This window comes from Pelecanus crispus, chromosome 3 (genome assembly GCF_030463565.1).
Source record: "Pelecanus crispus isolate bPelCri1 chromosome 3, bPelCri1.pri, whole genome shotgun sequence".
In the NCBI taxonomy this organism is placed as follows: Eukaryota; Metazoa; Chordata; class Aves; order Pelecaniformes; family Pelecanidae; genus Pelecanus; species Pelecanus crispus.
In genome coordinates this window covers 107,911,424-107,932,311 of record NC_134645.1, presented here as the reverse complement: position 1 = coordinate 107,932,311, position 20,888 = coordinate 107,911,424, and the positions used below count along the sequence as shown (strand labels likewise).

Below are 20,888 nucleotides of genomic sequence, written 5' to 3'. Positions count from 1 at the left end.
TGGTAGTAGTACTAGCAGGTTACTATTGTCTAGATGGATAAGCAGTAGAAAGATATGGGGTACATTTGCATATTATTTCTGACAGCTGAGGAATCATGAGCTCTTAAATTCTGGAGAAAAGTATGATGTAGAGCCTAACAAACACACATGGAATATTCTCTCTATCCTCACACACTCAAAGTACCTGAGCTCCAGAGTAAGATGCCAAAACTTCAGTGCCTTTTAAAAAAAAGACATCTACCGGCTAGCCAGCAGAATAGCTCCCAAAGTTTCAGTGACAGTATTGACTAGATTAACTACATCAGAGTTTAAGCAGATAGGGCTTGATTTGTTTCCTTTTCCCATTGTCTAGAGCTATCTGAGACATTCTTAGGCCTCCAAGGCATCTGACAAGTCTAGTGGATATAACATAAGAGCTTGTGCCTTTCTGGAGTGGTAGATGGAGGACAAGTAAAATACCTCAGGACATCTCGAATGACACTAGACTTCTATGTTTAAGCAACTTAATCAAAACTTTAGTTCACATAGAGATATTTAAATTTATAGAATCATAGAATCATTTAGGTTGGAAAAGACCAAGTCCAATCATTAACCTAACACTACCAAGTCCACCACTAAACCAATTAAGGGCAGAGTAATCATTAATTTCATGTTTCTTGGATTGGTGGCTGGATTCTTTTTTAATGAGTAAAACTAGGAATCATTACAGTTGGAAAGGACCTCTAAGATCATCAGTCCAACTCTCAGCCCAACACCACCATGCCTACTAAACCATGTCCCAAAGTGCCACGTCTATACGTGGTTTTTAAAACACGTCCAGGGATGGTGACTCCACCACCTCTCTGGGCAGCCTGTTCCAATTCTTGACCACTCTTTCTGTGAAGAAATTTTTCCTAATATAGGAAAGACTTTAGTCTTAATCTTGAACAGAATTGCATCCTCCACTTTCCTTGTCTTCTGGTCAAGCTGTACGCCCAGTCATTCCAAGTTTTTAGTGCAAAGTGTCTCTGAGCTTTCAGTTCATATTCCAGCACCAGCTACTGCACCTAAACTGCATTTCAAGTAAGCTCAAAAGCAGTCCTTGTCCTTATACTTACCTCATACCCAGCCCACACACAGATTCACCTACTATTTGGTGACCTTCAGGAAGGTCAAACAGCATCATATGTCATAACACATTATGGCATATGGGATTAGAAGACATCCTAGAGTCTGGAAGCATAGATACAGAGATCATGCCTATGGCACACTGGCTGCCTGAGCTTCTCCCTGGACTGGTAGGGTTGTAGCCACATGGCCCATCTCGTCCTGAAAATGCTCATCCTGAAGAAATATTTAGCTATCGAATCACTCTGTATAAAAGATGTGTACTCCTTCTTCAACTGTAGCCAAATTTCTGCAGCTTTTTACTTTTTTTGCAAATAACACACCCTCAACAGAAGAGTAAGCATTATGCCAAATCTCAGTTGACCTTTTTCTTTTTTTTTTTTTTAAGGGGCAAAATAGAACTTTAATCTTATGTTGTTTTTAGAAATTCTTGAATCATCCTTGATGGAACCTTAAGCAAAATACTTGTCTTGAGGAAGACATGAAGCACTGCTGTTAATGTCTTCAAAGTTAAGAACATCTAAACACAGGTGTTAATCAAAGAAGTTCCAACAAGTCTTAAATAAGTATGTTACCACCATTTCTTCCTACAAACAAAGCAGACTAAAAGCACACAGAAATGAAAACATGTTAGAATAGGCCATATATGATATGGCTAGAATTTGCAGTCTTTCTCCTCTCACCCATGTTCCTAATCTTATCTGACATACAGCTCCCTAGTCTCCACTAACTGTTTACTGAATAATGTGTGAAAAAGCATTTTTAACTAAAACTAACCGTATTTAACTGTTTTGTACTACTTTATGTTACTCCTCTGTAGTTTGTGTGTGGCTTTTTGTACAGAGAAAATTCTAAACATTTGACAAACAGTATCTGCTCTTAACAGATGTCTGGAACAAGCTAAAGTAGACCCTGGTTAACTCCAGGACACACAAAAAAACAGAGTTACAAATTATCTCTTTAAAGCACTGCTAATAAAGTAATTTTCTAAAATAATCAAATTAATGCCTGGAAACTACTGAATTTTTATAAAATATTCTGTAATACAGCAATACTATGAGCTATGGACTGTTTAGAGATAAGTATTTTGCTAAATAGAAAAGTACTGAAAATGTTTTTAATTTGGTCTGTATTTGACAGCATTAATCTACTTCTTAATATTTCAGCTCTGCACACATTAAGTACATAATTGAATACATATTTGGATAAACCTATAATGGCTACGTGTCTCTCAGCATACAGCAGTATTGACAATGCTGTATCTTTGTTTTGTAAAATATTCTTTGCAATGAAATTATAGAAGCATATTCAACAAGAAAACATTGTCTTACCTTGGCAGATTGGTACAGGAGAATCCCACTGATACATGCCATTTTGGTGACGCCTACATGTTGCATTATTGCGACCAATCATTCTATACCCAGGTTTGCAGTAATAGCGAACTTTGCTTCCAGCGGGACCACCTGTTTTATTTACAATTCCACCATTCCTCAAGATAGGGTTTAAGCTGCAATAGGGAGCTAAATGCCAAAAAAAGGGACATTGTTAAAAGCACATTAAACATACTTAATTTACAAAAGTTCACATTATTTATGACACATGCAAACTTCGAATACCATTAAAATTAGTACAGAATCCTTTACATTACTTTTGGAATTCTCAGTGAAGATTCAGGCTTCTTATGCAGAAGTATCATGAAGTTCAAAAACACAGTTTATAATCACAAACCAGTTTATGTTATTGTACATGAGGAAGCTGCATTCAGGAAACATATAGATTGTTCAGTAAGTTCACTCACACTTAGTAAACAGTCTATTTCAAATGTGATAAATTTATAAACATAAAACTGTTCGTTCAGCTACATAGTATACAAATATAATTATGAATACCTTTAGCAAAAAATTCTGATGCACTCAGACATACAGGAGGAAGCAGTTAATGACCTGCTATGCCACCTGGATGCTCACAAGTCATTGGGGCCAGATGGGATCCACCCAAGAGTACTGAGGGAGCTGGCAGAGGAGCTTTCCAAGCCATTTTCCATCATCTGTCAGCAGTCCTGGTTAACAGGGGAGGTCCCTGATGACTGGAGGCTTGCCAATGTGGCGCCCATCTACAAGAAGGGCTGCAAGCAGGACCCGGGGAACTACAGGCCTGTCAGCCTGACCTCGGTGCCAGGGAAGATTATGGAGTGGTTCATATTGAGTGCACTCAACAGGCAAGTGCAGGTCAAGCAAGGGATTGCGCCCAGCCAGCATGGGTTCATGAAAGGCAGGTCCTGCTTGACCAACCTGATCTCCTTTTATGACCTGGTGACCAGCCTAGTGGATGAAGGAAAGGCTGTGGATGTTCTGTCTGGACTTCAGTAAAGCCTTTGACACCGTCTCCCACAGTATTCTCCTTGGGAAGCTGACGGCTCATGGCTTGGATGGGAGTACTCTTCGCTGGGTAAAAAACTGGCTATGTGGCCAAGCCCAGAGAGTAGTGGTGAATGGAGTTAAGTCCAGTTGGCGGCTGGTCACGAGCGGTGTTTCCAAGGGCTCTGTTTTGGGGCCAGTCTTGTTTAACATCTTTATCAAAGATCTGGATGAGGGGATTGAGTGCACCCTCAGTAAGTTTGCAATTGACACCAAACTGGGTGGGAGTGCTGATCTGCTGGAGGGTAGGATGGCCCTGCAGAAGGACCTGGACAGGCTGGACCGATGGGCCAAGGCCAACTGTATGAGGTTTAACAAGGCCAAGTGCCGGGTCCTGCACTTGGGCCACAACAACCCCATGCAACGCTACAGGCTTGGGGAAGAGTGGCTGGAAAGATGCCTGGCTGAAAAGGACCTGGGGGTGCTGGTTGACAGCTGGCTGAACATGGGCCAGCAGTGTGCCCAGGTGGCCAAGAAGGCCAACAGCATCCTGGCTTGTATCAGGAATAGTGTGGCCAGCAGGAGCAGGGAGGTGACTGGCCCCCTGTACTCGGCACTGGTGAGGCCGCACCGGGAATACTGTGTCCAGTTTTGGGCCCCTCAATACAAAAAAACCATTGAGGTGCTGGAGTGTGTCCAGAGAAGGGCAACAAAGCTGGTGAAGGGTCTGGAGCACAGGTCTTATGAGGAGTGGCTGAGGGAACTGTGATTGTTTAGTCTGGAGAAGAGGAGGCTGAGGGGAGACCTTAAGGCTCTCTACAACTACCTGAAAGGAGGCTGTAGTGAGGTGGGTGTTGGTCTCTTCTCCCAAGTAGTTAGCAATAGGATGAGAGGAAATGGGTTCAAGCTGCACCAGGGGAGGTTTAGATTGGATATTAGGAAAAATTTCTTCACGGAAAGGGTAGTCAAGCATTGGAAGAGGCTGCCCAGAGAGGTGGTGGAGTCACCATCCCTGGAAGTGTTCAAAAAACGGGTAGACGTGGCACTTTGGGACATGGTTTAGTGGGCATGGTGGTGTTGGGTTGATGATTGGACCGATGATCTTAGAGGTCCTTTACCATCTTAATGACTCCTAGTTTTTACTTTCATTATAAATAATCCAGCCACCAAGCCAGGAAACATGAACTTGCTACTCTACCCTTAATCGGTTTAGTGATGGACTTGGTAATGTTAGGTTAATGGTTGGACTGGATGATCTTAAAGGTCTTTTCCAACCTAAACAATTCTGTGAGTCTATGATTTTTTCTTGTTGAAGGACTCTAGCTGCTGATGACCCGCAGCATCTCCCCCAACATACGAACATCAAACTGAAGCCATTGATCTTGGATTCCCAAGGAGCAATGGAAATATGACTGTAAAACCAGCAAAAAGGTTAGATAATGGGAAGTGTGTGTATAACAATTCTAATCGTACTGGTTTTCTGTATAGGAGCTTTCATTTATTCTTCTTTTTTCTTTTTTTTTTTTCCTATAACCATTTAATTTGGACTAGTAATTCCTTTATTAAACTGCTAATATTTTAGTTATACTAGCAGTGAATCCTTGGCTAGACATATAAAATGTAGGGGTTTTACCCATAACAAGATTTTGAGCATAACAGGTTGTACTTTGTGCTCTAACTACCAAGGAACTTATTGCCATTTTTTTGGCTGTGTTTAATTTTAACAATGTATAGTATATATTAACCTCCAAAGAGATCAGCTTTAAAATGGCATGAAATATGGGACATTCAGACTGCCGAATTACACAGAATGATGTCAAAATACTGAAAATTTCATGGGGGGCTACAGAGGAAATCTATCAGTCATAGTTGTTGCTTATGTTGTAACAATTAACAATGCCCAGAGCCCAAGGGCATAGTTTCAGCTCTCCAGTGAACTATGTGGTGTTCAGAAGAAAATCAAGGAAAAAAATCTTTTGAACTAAGAAGAAGAAATTGATATAAGAAAACAAGATGAATAGAAAACAGCAATATTGCTCCGAATTTACTTCAATATCACTTTGGCAAATATACTTAAGTCCTCATGGCTATTATTGCAAATCTCCTATAGAAATCCATATTCTCCTTCCCCTCTACCTTGATGACTCCTGTATATCTGCTGCTTTCAACCATCAGTGCAACCTACTGTTATTACTGCTTACTTTTCCTGCCACCCCAAGTGTCTCACTGAGTGAGTGGCAGCAGCTGCATGGGGCTGGAGGAAATTGGGAAGTGGAGATCTGGGAACTGAGATGTTTTGGTAAAGCTCTGTGGTCATCTGACACTGTGAAAGTTAAAGGCAGAGGTTCAAGTGTGAAAATAAAGCTATGAGCTGTGTTTGACTGGGTAGGAAAGCTACAACTGGAGAAAACAGAGAGAGAATATTTGACACAAAAGTACTGGGTTTAAGAGCCGAGGGGAAGAACAGTCATGACAGACTGTGCAATGAGACAAGAAGTAGGAAGGGAGGGATCAGAGGCTCAGAGCCAGTGATGGAAATGAGAGAAAGAGAAGGACCTGGTAGGCTATCAGAAGTGGCATCAAAAGGATGGATGTATCTGAGACTGAGAATATGTTCAGAATACAATGTGATGCAAGGAAAACATATGTATGATTCAGGGAAAAAAATATGAAAAGAAAAATATATAAAATCAATTGGAATTGACTAATGAGAGACAGAGAAGGAGAAGATCATGGACTGAAGCAAGGAAGAAGGAGGATAGTGAATTAGGGGAGACATTGTAAAAAGGAAGCAAGAGAAATTAAGATGGGAAGCTAGAAGGGAGAGAAAGATTGCAAGAGCTGGATAAAGAACCACCTTATATTGTCTACCAGTGAAGTACTAAAAGTCGACTGATTTGTAGGGAGGGGTGGAACAAGGATGGAAATCAAACAGAAAGGTTGGGGAGCACAGTTAGGCTGTCTTGGCAGAAGTATTTTGACCAGAATGAATGTGTGAGGACTGGGACAAACAGTATGGTGAGCGGGATTACATGAGAAGTGAGAGGTGAATTCCTTGAAGTACAATGAGTAGTTCAACAGAGGGCAGTACAGAAAGGATCCCATATATCAGAAAGAGGTTGTGCCCACAGATTACCAAGCTTTACAATTCCATGACTGTTAACAGTATCTCGGAAACCCATAACAATGTGCATTTTCTTTCACTGAGCTGACCAAAAAGTGGAGGAAGTCTACTACTCTAGTTGCAACAGATATCTGTGTAGATGTAAAATTTTAAGTATGGCTGATAAAACAATGTTTACCAACATAGCCCCCCATGGCAGAATACCTGGGATTTTCTGTTTGGTTTCTCATGAACCTTACTAGGTACTTAGAAAATAATTAGAAACAATGTATTAACAAGAACAAGGCCCACAAACATAACTAGGCTGAAAAGAATTGAGAAGTTAGGAAATGCTGGAATTTAATTTCAGTTAATTTATACATATGCATGTCAGTATTATACAGTCTGTAACCTTATGATCATACTTTGGTTTTAGATAGGATGTCTGCTTTAAAGGATACAGGGAATGGACACTTCTTATTCTTTCATTTGAGAGAGAGAAAGAGATAGAGAGAGATATTTTTTTGAAAAAAAATCTAATTGATGAGTTTCCAGGCCTTATTAGCTTCAAATTAGTCAGACACTGTTTCAAGATATAATTTGTGTGAGGTTTTTTTATAATGACTGTCCATGTGGATATTACATTAATATTAACTAACGTTTTCACAAAATTACATTAAAGCAAGAATTATTGTTATTATCCCCATTTTACAGACAAACACTTCAAATACAGAGAAGAAATTAAAAATACTAAAACTTTTACTATTTCAATAACTCTGATCTGATTTTTCCTGCCTACTGTTATATGTTCAAACACAATCAGTTGCAGCAGTATGCACTCAACACTTCTGTAACTGACATTTAAAAATATGATAACAAAAAAGCTCATTCCAATTTCTGAGTACTTCATTTTGTGATATGAATCATATATGTTTGGATAACTTATGTTTAAAATAGTTATTTGACATCAGATCCACCTCCTACTCCTACAGAAATGTTTATTAATAAAAACACTTTAAAATAGCGGCAGTAGACAGTATGTCAGAAGCCAGCAACAATGCTGCAGGCAAGCAGTGCCTGTAGTCCTCATTCATGTAAAAGCCCTACCAAAACTCATAGTATTTTGTGCTGCAAAGGCAGCAAAATGTGAACAGAAAAGGCTGATACTCAATCTATTATGTCTAATCTATACATAGCATGAAAAGAAAGAAAGCATTTGAAACAAATTATTTAAAATTCTGAAGACAGATTTTTATTTTACAACTCGGAAAGCTCTTGTTGAAGACTCTAACACTTGTTGAGCAAGTGAAGGAATATTGATAAGACTCCATACAATTCCCTTCTTAATCTACAGTTTAGTGTTTTTTAATCTGTTCTTTAAACTGAACTCCCTTTAGAGTCCAGGATGAAGCATACACAACACCTTCTGGGATCAGGAACTGACATACTAACTGAAGAATCACACACCAAGGCAATAAATAAAAAATGTCTGAAGATCTGGAGAGTAAGCAAATGCTTGAAGAATGTCAGACTGAAAACTACAACCACTGTCAGCTGAGTGAAAATTCTGGGCTTAAGCAGAAATCTCTACAGAGTGCTCATAAAATATTGCATCCTTGTATCAAGGACCACTGGGATGAAATGCTGTTTTTCTCCCAGGCAGTTTCTGAGAGGGTACCTGTCCTGGAACTTCATGAGACTTAGCTGTTATAAGTGCAATGACACAGGAATGCTCCTATCTAGGAATGACAATGTTTTACCATGAAATGTGATAAACTTCTATGAAGCCATTCCAGTGACCTGAAGTAGCCTTACATTTACAGATTTAATTTACTTTTCCAAGTGACATAGCATCCACATTCTTTCAAGGCCTCTTAAACATCAGTGGTTTTTGCAAGGCAACACACTGAACATTTTCAGCTCGCTTAATAATCACAGCGTCCATTTGTCACTTGCAGCTGAGCACCAACAGGGTAATAACTGCCTGGCTAAATCACACATCACTAGTCAACTGATGTGTGGACAGCAGCACGGATAAACACTGATTTTGCATTTGCAGGACCATATTCTTCCTTTCACAAAGCATATTCTCTTAAGAGCTGGAACATTTAAACATTTATGCTGAGATTTTTTCAATGCTCTTTGAGGCACTCTAAGGGACAAATGAAATTAAATTCCAAATTAAAATTCTTTGATACTAGATGTCCAAACCCCCCAGATGATTTTGTAAACCTCATTCTTACAGTGAATAATATGACATTTTCTCTAAGAATTTATCTTAGCAAAGGACTTAATTTGCCAGCAGTATCTTTGATCAATAGTCCAAAAACTTACATGAAAAAGATATAACTATTCATTGAAACACTGTCTTATGATTGAAATTATAAATAATAAAAAAAAAGCCTTCCTTCAAATCCCATGTTGCCTTTGTTTAGCTTATATGCTAGATTTTTTGTTGATTTTTGACAGATAAAAAGTCATAGCTTAGTCCACTGCTTCCTGCCAACCTTCCCTTTTGGATACTTACTTCTTGTCATCACCATATTACCAAGGGATCTTATGTCCTTTGTGCGGCTGTTCTGGAAATATCCAGCGAGGCAGAGGTTTACTATCATTCTCACATTCCTACTTTATAGATAAGAAATCAGACACTCGCTTAAGTGATTAGGTAAGATCACACAAGAAAACTAAATATACCTCTTCTGATTACTAAAACAGTTCCTAAATTAAGGGACCACCCATTCCATATGTTATTTTTCACTTTAAAATATACAGAATCAAAACGGAGAAGAATACTCAAACAAGCAACAAGAAAGGGTCAGGCTGCCATTCTTCTTTTGCAATTTATCTTTATATCTAACATATGAACACTACGAAAACAGCCAGGTAAATTTGCAAAGGCCTATTCCCTCTTTAGTGATAGAATTGTGAATGTCTGCCACTTCAAAAAATAAATATCTGACTAAATAACATGCTATTTATAGTACAGACATTCCTACTGATGGTTCAACATTTAGAAATGATCCGTTTATATTGCTCTTGATTCAAAGTACTATATAAACCTCCACTGTGTGATTTTCCTGCTGTATTTACTACAGCAAATCACTACCTAAAAGTTTAGGAACCACAGAAGAAACAATTATAAAGAGTCTGATTAACTTCATACAATTCCCTTGTCAATTCTAACCAGCTACTGGCAAATGTAAAGACAAAACCAAACCAATAAATAGCCTTTTCTTTTAACTTGAAATAGACAGGAAATAGAAACAGTTGGTTCACAGGTACAAGGCTTAAAAATAAGATGAAATGAGTGGTGAAGAATTAAGCTTCTTGCAATAACAGATGAGGTTACAGGAGCAGAATAAAGGTAAAATAGAGATTTATGGTGGGGGGGGGTTTATATATATATTTATCTAATTACAAATTAGTCAAGTAACCACTTGCCTTATTTACTCTTGAACGACTAACCAAAAGTTAAGCAAAAGTCTGTAAATGTTATAGAGGCAATGTGAACTTGCAAATTAGCAAGCTGAGTACCCCTCTGCTTCCCAAATCACTGTGTCTCCAGTGAGTGTGCTGAGTACTGTAGTGCACTTTCATTCCTTCCACCACTACTTAAAAAAAAACAATCATCCATTTCTTCTTTGTTACGCTTTTATGCTAGTTTGCTTAGGTAGGAATGTGCATGCAGGGTTGTAAATTATCGAGGGAAAACAAAGCCAAGAAGCAGGTTCTGCAGGTATTTTTCAAAGCAATTTCAAGGCTTCCTGTCTTACAGAGTGAGATTCTTAGCCTGGAATCAGCAAGGTCCGTTTTCTGCACTCGCAGATCTTCCCCATTTGTAAAAACCTGCACAGTTTTGGTGGAACCCAGCTGCACCAGGAAATCAAGTTCAAGCACTACAAAACAATAAGCAAGCATTAAAAAAAAAAAAAAAAAAAGTATTTCAGCATCCAGTACATTTTCCTTATATTTTGGCATCCATTTTAGTGATTTTACCATACTACATACCTTTCAAAGAAAAAAGGGATTACTTCCTTACAGCCGCAAGAAATTTTAACTGATGCTGACCCTGCTAGTTCCACTATACTATACAGATACTCCCTAGATTAAGGAAGAGATCATTTAATATCTAGGTGTTAGTGCAGTTAGGAAATTTATTATTTAGATTAAAATTATGCTAGTGCCTCTATAATATTCAAAGTCCTTAAAAGAATATCCCTCTCTGCTGTAATGCTATAGCTCTCTTCTACTAAGATTTAGCAAAAAGCCTTAAACCACAAGACAGGAAACATACAAGTAACATTAGACAAATAGCTTACACAAGTAAGCTTGTATGCTAAAGGCAATGTTAAGCATTCCTCTGAAAGCTTCTAGCACTTTTTAAAAGCAAAAAAAATTTGTATTTGCAAATGAAATCTAGTTGTGACAAAACTACAATTTGCAAAATTTTGTGCACAGGCATAGCTGGAGAAGGGAGGGTTGTAATTCATTTCAATAGTGTCTTCATTATGAGGAAGCCTGCTGGCTCAGTCACAGCTGCCATGGTATCAATAGCCTTTTTGGGATCTTGTATTTTTCCTACTTTCATGATGTTGCTTTCCCTCATTAAGATTCAAATCCAATTGTTTATGCTGCCGCTCACTGTTACTCTTCTTTCATGCTGATTATTTCCATTGAATCTCATGTAAAATATACAGAAGTTTAGAGAAAAATGCAGGCACTGACTGTTAGTGAGGCGGAAAAAGCAAAACAGTTGTTTGTTCCTAAAACATAGCCATAAGGACTGCATATCTCTCTCCAGTCCCCCAATTTTATTATTAGTTGCGGCTAGTGCCATAATAATTGATGAATTGAGCCTAGCAATTAGACAGACCGCTTCTTCACTACTGCAAAACTTGTTTTACATACACACAAAGGTGTAAAATAGTTTCTCATTCCTCAAAAATCAGTCTCCTTAATAATTTGATACTTACAAAATAAATCCTTTACATGAACTCTGTTCTTGCAACCCTGATATTACTTCCTCACTTTAAACTCTTGACAGAAGGTCCACTCCCTTCGCTGCCACACATCTGAAGGTTATCACATGACAAATTCTTTGTTCCTTCTTCCACACTCTCAGTCCATCTATTAGGTCCTGCAATTGCCTTTTCCCTATGAAAAACTAAATGAATGTCCAGTATTCTTGAAAACAACTTCCCTTTTCCCCATCCCTCAGTTTTAGTTTGTCTGTAGTAATACTCCAAAGGCTGCTTCCAAGGTGGAGATAATGCTTTTACTAACTGGGATTTTTTCCTGACATAGGAAAAATAGTAGGAAAAAAATAGGAAAAAATAGAAAAAATAGAAAAAAACCCCATAGTTCTGCTCATAGTTCTTAAGTCCCCAAAACAATGATCATTATTATGCTCTGAGCCCTGATCTTCTGTTTCAGTAAAAACAGAAACTTTCCAAAGGTTAGACAGCCAGTGCATGGATGGTACAGGAAAGGAGTGAGCTCTGTGAAAATCATCTCTCTAAATGGCTTTTAGCATGACTAAATGGGAGACCTGGTGCTTGATAAAATGTTCTACAGCATTCTTAGTATTCCTTTCTCTACTTAATTTATATTGACAATTATTAGCCACCAAAATTAACACACACAACCTTTACATTGCTTATCAAGTCCAAACACAGAAAAAGCAAATGTTAACAACAGACAGTAATTATCACCTCTCTCCCTCTCTCTCACTATTCACATCACGCAAATGATCCCTAAGCCAAGTCTTTTAGGAGCAATGTGTCTGCGGAGATATGTGTGAAAACATCTTAAATAGGCTGCAAACAGACTAAGGGTCAATATGTCTACACATAGAGTATAATCCAGTATTGCAATACTGGTAACTAATTTTTTTCTTAATAAGGGACATAATTTTTAACACTATTTAAATAGACTATTTACATATTTTCATATGACCACAACACCAGATTCACATACAGCCTGTGGAAGACTACCTGTGAGGGATTTTTCGCCCTGGGTTTTCCATTTACTTATACATGAAGAAAAGCATAGTAATAAAGAGTTGTGAACTGCAACTCAAGGAAATTGTAAACCTAATAATTGTGTACTGAATTGCAGTTGGAGTACCTCATACCATTTCAGGATCAAAAATTCTCACTCTTGTGTACTTCTGTGTAAATATAAGGGCTATCCCTCCCACTGCATTTCAAAGGCCTTGCTCCAGGTCTGGTAAGACAAGATAGCAGGTTGGAGAGAGAAGTATTCATTGGAGAAGTATTAATCTGGAGATCTTTGCCAAAGTGGGAAAAAAAAGAGTCCAAGTCCTGTGCTTACCTTGAACTTGCAATAGAATGATTACACATCCTCACAATGTACACTAAAATAAATTATTGTCTTCAGAGAAACAGACATTACATTACAAGCCCTAATTTGATGCTATGTTAGTATACAGAATCACAGAGTATCTCAAGTTGGAAGGGACCCATAAGGATCATCGAGCCTAAATCCCTGCTCCTCACAGGACTACCTAAAACTAAACTGTATGTCTCCTTGAACTCTGACAGTCCTGGTGCCATGACCACTTCCCTGGGGAGCCTGTTCCAGTGACCAACCACCCTCTCAGTGAAGAACCTTTTCCTAATGTCCAATCTGAACTTCCCCTGACACAGCTTCATTCCATTTCCTCGTGTTCTATCGCTGGTCACCAGAGAGAGGAGATCAACACCTCTCCCTCTGCTGCCCCTCATGAGGAAGGTGTAGACTGTGATGAGGTCACCTCTCAGCCTTCTCTTCTCCAAGCTGAACAAACCAAGTGACCTCAGCCATTCCTCCTAAGTCTTGCCCTCGAGACCTTCACCATCTTGGTTGGCCTCCTCTGGACACACTCTAATGGTTTGATGTCCTTCTCATACTGAGGCAACCAAAACTGCACACAACACTCGAGGTGGGGCCACACCAGTGCAGCGTTGAGTGGGACAGTCACCTCCCTTAACCAGCTAGCTATGCTGTACTTGATGCACCCCAGGACACAGTTTGCCCTTTTGGCTGCCAGGGCACACTGTTGACTCATATTCAACTTGCCATCCACTCAAACCCCCAGATCTCTTTCCGTGGGTCTGCTTTCCAGCCTCCCCTCCCCAATTTCTATGTATACCCAGGATTGCCTCATCTCAGGTGAAGAATCTGGCACTTGATGTGGTTACATTTCATATGGTTGGTGATTGCCCAGATCTCCAGCCTATCCAGATCTCTCTGTAATGTCTCTCTACCCTTGAGGGAGCCCACAGCTCCTCCTTGTTTAGTATTGTCAGCAAACTTACTTAATATACATTCGATCCCTGTGTCCACATCATTTATAAAAACATTAAAGAGCACTGGCCCTTAAATTGAGCCATGGGGAACCCCACTGGTGACTGGCCACCAGCCTGATATAACCCCTTTTACTATTACACTTTAAGTCTGACCCGTCAGCCAATCGCTCACCCAATGTATTATGGACTTGTCTAGCTGTGTGCTGGACAGTTTATCCAGAAGGATACTGTGAGAGACCGTATCAAAAGCTTTGCTAAAATCCAAAACCACCGCATGTACTGGCTTCCCTTGGTCAACTAGATGGGTGGCTTTGTCATAAAAAGAAATTAAGTTGGTTAAGCAGGACATTCCCCTCATGAACCCATGCTGGCTATGGCCAATGACTGCATTGTTTCTCAAGTGTTTTCCAGTAACACCCAGAATAACCTTCTCCATAGCTTTAATAGGCACTGAAGTGAGACTAACAGGGCTGTAATTACCAGGGTCTTCCTTCTTTCCCTTATTGAAAATTGGGACAATATTTGCCAGCTTCCAGTTGCAAATAAGCACCATAAAAACCAACCCCTCCCTTACATACAGCGCCACCACCCCCACCTTACAGAGCAGACACAAGTATTTTGCCAGCTTCCAGATTCCCAAGACCACTGAAAAATAATGGAGAGAGGTCCTGCAATGACATCAGCCAGCTCTTTCAGTACCCTGGGATGAATCCCATCGGGCCCCATAGGTTTATGAGCATCCAGCTGGCGCAGCAAGTCTCGAACAAGTTCAGGGTTGGCTGGGAGTTTATCATCTCCTCAGTCACAGTCTTTCAACACAGGGCTCTGGGGGTCCCAGGGCCCATCATCGGTGTTGAAGACAGAGGCAAAGGCGGCATTAAATGTCTCTGCTTCATCTACATCCCTATTTGTGAGGTGATTGACCTCGTCAAGCAATGGACCAATGTTATCCCTGATCCTCCTTTTGCTGTTAACATATTTAAAAAAGCCCTTTTTCTTGTCCTTCACAGTGCTGGCCAGCTGGAACTCTAACTGAGCTTTGGTCGCACAAATTTTCTCTGTACAGTGGTGAAGAGCATCTCTGTAGTCCTCCTGTGTTACCAGTCCTTGCTTCCAATGTCCATACACTTTTCCTCCTAAGTTCTAGTAGAAGACCCCTGCTCAGCCAAGCTGGCCTTCTGCCCTACTTGCTTGACTTCTGACACTTTGTAATTGCCTACTCCTGTGCTCTTAAGAGATGGCTCTTAAAAAGTGACCAGCATTCACAGACCTCCATACCTTCAAAAGCAGATTCCCAGGGGACCTTACTAACTAGCTCCTTTAGCAGCCCAAAGTCTTCTCTCCTCATATCCAGGGTCGAAGTTTTGCTGGCAGTTTTTCTGCTATTGCCAATGATTTGAAAATGAACTACTTCATGGTCACTGTGACCAAGACAGCCACCACTCACCACTTCGCCCATGAGCCCCTTTCTCTTTAGAAACAACAAATCTAGGAGGGCACCTTTCCTAGTTGGCTCCCTTAGTACCTGCACCAAGAAGTTATCCTCAACATGCTGCTTCAACATGCTTCAGAAATTTCCTGGACCTATTTGTGTCTGCTGTATGATATTCCCAGTTGATGTCTGGGAAGTTAAAAATCACCCATAAGGACAAGGACAGTTGATCTAGAGATATCCCTTAATTCCTTGTAGAATAATTCATCGGTGTTGTCATCCTGGCTGGGTGGTCAATAGCAGATTCCCGCAACATCCACTTTATTTGCTTTCCCCTTCATCCTTACCCAGAGGCTCTCAACCATGTCATCGCAAACTGTAAGCGCCATACAATCCAACCCCTCCCTTACATACAGCGCCACCCCCCTGCCCCACCTGCCCTGCCTATCCCTCTTGAAGAGTCTATAACCATCCATCACGGCACCCCAGCCACAGGACTCATCGCACCAGGTTTCACTTATGCCAATGATGTCATAGCTCTGGGACTGGGCCAAAGCTTCTAGCTCCTCTTACTTATTCCTCATGCAATGCACGTTAGTATAAAGACATTTCAAATGTGGTCCAGTGTACTCAGCACATCATAGCCTGGCTAACTCGTGCATAAACACCCTTTTCCCCCTTTGAGACAGTTGTACCCCTTCTGTTGAGCAGGCCTGGTGTTGTGTAGACCAACCCATGATCAAAAAACCCAAAATTTTGCTGGTGACACCGGTCGCAGAGTCACAAACTATATGTAACCATAAAGTATAATTTAATAGAAAACATTATTACTTACCTGAGTAACGGATCTTGAATCCTTTCTTGCTGGTTGCATGGTCAGTTGACCAGCGAAGATATAGCAGATTCATTTTGCTTGTAAAATTCAGTTGTCCAGTTTGATTTCCACTTAAAGCAACCAATAGAGGGCTTTGCCCAGAAGACCCTTCAGAGATGAATAAAGAAACTATTGAAGTTTTAAAGTACTACCAGTTTAAGTAATCCTTCCCATATTTTAACTCAGCTCTGAATATACAAGGAAAGACTAGGAAATAATGTGACACATTGTTGCCAGTGAAATAATTAACAGATCTCTATTTAAACTATCCATCCAGTTTTAGATTTTCACTAGAGGGCACAATAAAAAATCTTGGTACAAACAAACTGAAATACAAAACAATGAGTGGTTTTGCCATAAACACTGAAAAACTAGTGTTTTTTAAAAAATTAATTTCTATTTAGATGAATTACCTTGAATGAAGTTATGTTTCTGCTCCTTGTGCTTTTATATCTAATATTTATTTAAACTCTTTTCCAACTAGTGACTGGCAGCAAATCTATACATTCCTTGACATTGTGAAGCTAGTGTAATTTTAAACACCACCATATTACACAGTGAACACAGCTGAAAAATGGCGTGTCACATTGAAGATCATCACAGTTTGACTTTGGAATACACATATGTACAAGTGCTATGAATTTACAATACATACTTCATTAGGACTCAGTTCTGTTAAAAGATAGTGAGTTTATTATGGCATCATTTTACTGTAAAAAAAATACACTTATGGTAAATACAGGATGCTGAAAAAATACATGCTGGCACTAGACCAATATCTTCACCACAGTAAAATCCAATAAAACAATAGAAGCACAAATAATGATCTCGGGGCTAACTATATAACAAAACAACATAGATGCAAGAGAAAAAAAAATAATCTATGTATCAAACTAATCTCTGACTGAAAGGTTTCTAAAACATGAAATGGCATCTTCTTCCTCCATAAGAAGGTTATGTTTTCTCCAGCTGAACTCCTCCCTTTCATATGCCTTTTGCTCTGCATTTTTCAATTTTAGGAAAGCCACGTTCAACCAACATTATCTTGGCCACAACAGCTATTTCAAATAAAGAGGCTGCTTCATTCATTTTTGCTGAGTTTGAGCAGCTGCAGCCTGATCAGCTCTTCTTATGTTGCATGAAAACACAAAAATAAAACTGACTCAAAGGATGCCTAAAAATTGAATACAATTGTTGTCAGCCTTGTCCCCCTCCAGTCCAATAAAAAATAAGTATATTTTCTGATCAGGACATTGCAGGTACAAAAGGGAGACTACAAAAGCCATAGCAAACCGTAAAGATTAATACAACCTCCCAGTCCTTAGGAACTGTAATTCGGTAATCATAATGACAACACTACAACTAAATAAGTATTACTAAACAAACTCTAAGTAATAAATACATATACAAAATAAGAACAAATAAGCATAGCTTTAGGCACAGGTTGCCCAGCATGCCCTCATCAAAATGCTTTGTGGCTTGTTTGTTTTTCATATTAGGGAGTTAGTGTTTGATGATTACAGTGTAGGATAAACGATGAGGAATGCTGAGGTCAATTCCTATTTTTGCTTGAAAAATTATTTAGAACATGACAATTCATTTATTTTCTCTGTGCTTCACCCTGGGTTTTGTAAAATCTGTTTAATACACTTGTTACAGTTTAGAATGTGTATGTTCTTCCAAAATTCTCAAAAAAAGGGGCTAAGAGAGTACAATTACAAATAAAGATCTCTAACATACAAAAAGGTGAAAATCTTTCCTTATTAGTGATTGTGAAATTAGTTTGCAGCACCACATGACACACTGCATTTTTTAGCCACTGGAAGATCAGAGGAATGATTCAGTGTATTTTAGTTTGCTTTGTTTTTCCTCAAGTTGAGTTTCAGTTTCTGTATCTTACCTAGCAGGCAGCTCTTCAGCTGATATGCAGAAAAGTCAGCAGCATGACTTAGATGTTCTTGAGTTTGATTTTTTTAATATTTTAGAGTTTGTCTATATAAGGAAATAACTAACTTCTGGTGTGCTGACCTGCCATATGATGCTTTCCTGAATATTAGGTAAAAGTTGATATTTCCATCTAATTTCAATGACAGAATTTTGTTAGTGTATTTCAGGGAGAAAAAGAATAATCAAAGACTATTCCCCGTATTAAATGAATGCTGTTCAGTTGTCCTGGTTTCGGCTGGGATAGAGTTAATTTTCTTCCTAACAGCAGGCATAGTGCTGTGTTTTGGATTTAGTAGGAGAAGAATGTTGATAACAGGCTGATGTTTTTAGTTGTTGCTGAGTACTGCTTATGCTAGTCAAGGACTTTTTCAGCTTCCCATGCTCTGCCAGGCGCACAAGAAACTGGGAGGGGGCACAGCCAGAATAGTTGATCCAAACTGACCAAAGGGCTATTCCATACCATATGACGTCATGCTCAGTATATAAACTGGGGGGGTTGGCCGGGGAGGGGCGATCGCTGCTCGGGAACTGTCTGGGTATCGGTCGGCGGGTGGTGAGCAATTGCATTGTGCATCACTTGCTTCGTGTATCATTATTATTATTATCATTATTATACTGTTACTATTAGCATTACTATTTTACTTTATTTCAATTATTAAACTGTTCTTATCTCAGCCCAGGAGTGTTTCTCACTCTTACTCCTCCAATTCTCTCCCCCATCCCATCGGGGTAGGGGGAGTGAGCGAGCGGCTGCGTGGTGCTTAGTTGCTGGCTGGGGCTAAACCACGACAGTCCTTTTTGGCGCCCAACGTGGGGCACGAGATAACAACAGATTAATCAGAGTGTATTAAGGAGTCTGTTAACAGTTGCCGGTCACGATATTAGTTCTTCTGATCTGCACCATGTTCTTTTTTTTGCAGCACGCGTTAAAGCTTGCTGTCAGTTTGTGTAGTGTGCTATGCTCTGCAGTGATTCATGATCTTTTGCTTGGGAGGCTCCTTATCAAAGCCCTGACCTTGAGCATTCTTTGGTATTTGGGTTTCATACAGAAGTCACTACTGTACTTCGGGTACTACCTCATAGAGAGAGTTAGCAATTATACTTCTTACTCTGAGAGGCTTGTTGTGGAGGAAATACAGAATGGCACCTTTGCTGCTTTCTTCTATGATGTTTCCTCCTTCATTACAACAACTTTCCTGTATCTTGAACACCCCTGGGCAGTTAAGATACTTCTATTGATAATTCTTGGGAATGTTGTTTCCATTTTGATAAAGGTCAGTAAGCAGTTTAAAAATACCATCCAAAGATCTACCCCAAGGCTGGATAGTTATGAGTGGCAGGGTGTGTGGGATCGTATGCGCAAGTACCTAGGGCAGTGGGGACCTCCAGTGTTTTGGAACTTCACCCCTGAACAAGTGCAGAATCCTGAAGAATTAGTAAAGTATTTGGAAGAAGTATGTTGTCACCCTGGTAGCTCCAGAGAGACACAAATCATTGCAACATGCTGGGGACTGGCCCATGCCTATCGAGCCGTGGTCAACGCTAATCAGTACCCTCAAAAGAAAGAGAAGGTCTCTGGATCTGATGACAAAACAACAAGCACTGTGGCTACTCAAACCCCCACTACAGGCCCTGCGGCTACTCCAACCCCCACTACAGGCCTTGCAGCTACTCAAACCCCTGCCCCAGGCACTGTGGCTACTCCAGCCACAGCCATGAGCACTGCGGCTACTCAAACCCCAGTGACAGACACTGTGGCTAAACCAGAGAACCAACCTGCGCCGGTATCAGTTGCCCCTATACAGAAGAAAAAATACACGAGGAAATCAGTTCGTTTAGTAAGGGATGAAGATGAACCAGGGCCATCACGAGAACCAGAGGAGGAAGAACCCATAAATGAGATGGTGACCACCCGATCCCTATCCCTGAGTGAGCTGCGAGATATGCGAAAAGATTTTGGTCGTCATCCAGGCGAGCACATCATCACCTGGCTGCTCCGATGCTGGGATAACGGGGCCAGTAGCCTGGATTTAGAGGGTAGGGAAGCCAAGCAGCTGGGATCCCTTTCCAGGGAAGGGGGCATTGACAAAGCAATTGGAAAAGGGGCAAAACCGCTCAGCCTCTGGAGGCGACTTCTGTCAAGCGTGAAGGAAAGGTATCCCTTCAAGGAGGATGTTTTATACCGCCCAAGCAAATGGACCACCGTAGAGAAAGGTATCCAGTACCTGAGGGAATTAGGCGTGCTGGAGGTGATTTACAGTGACCTGAATGATGAGCGGTTAACCAAAGACCCAGATGAAGTCAGGTGCACACAATCCATGTGGCGGAAGGTGGTACGGAGCGCACCAGCATCGTATTCCAACTCGTTGGCAATACTAGCCTGGAAAGACGACGAGGCACCAACGGTGGATGAAGTGGCTAGACAACTCCGGGACTACGAAGAAAAGCTCTCTTCCTCCCTACGGGCCTGTGTCTCGGCTGTGGAAAAACTGTCTGAAAAAATATGCCAAGAGTTCCAACAACTCAGAGAGGATCTGTCCTACTCCCCACCTGCACGGACCAGTGTCTCAGCCATTAGGAGTCAACGCCCCTATGCTCAAGAGAGAGGATATAGAGGATACACACCACGGGGCACCCTGTGGTTTTACCTGCGTGATTATGGAGAGGACATGAGAAAGTGGGATGGAAAACCCACCTCAACCTTAGAGGCACGGGTGCGTGAATTGCAAGGAAAAACTATTAGAAAAGGCGGTTC

At 40.3% G+C, this 20,888-nt stretch overlaps 1 protein-coding gene across 1 annotated transcript in view; it reads right to left on the bottom strand.

Moving 5' to 3' along the window:
- The window catches only part of CSMD1 (CUB and Sushi multiple domains 1), a 1,273,929-nt gene that overhangs the window by 102,253 nt on the left and 1,150,788 nt on the right, over positions 1-20,888 (bottom strand). The window contains exons 48-49 of the mRNA XM_075708500.1: positions 16,148-16,294; positions 2,439-2,627 (exon numbers count right to left, since the gene is read on the bottom strand). Of these exons, the coding sequence (XP_075564615.1) occupies positions 2,439-2,627; positions 16,148-16,294 (336 nt within the window). The remainder of the gene's footprint in view (positions 1-2,438; positions 2,628-16,147; positions 16,295-20,888) is intronic.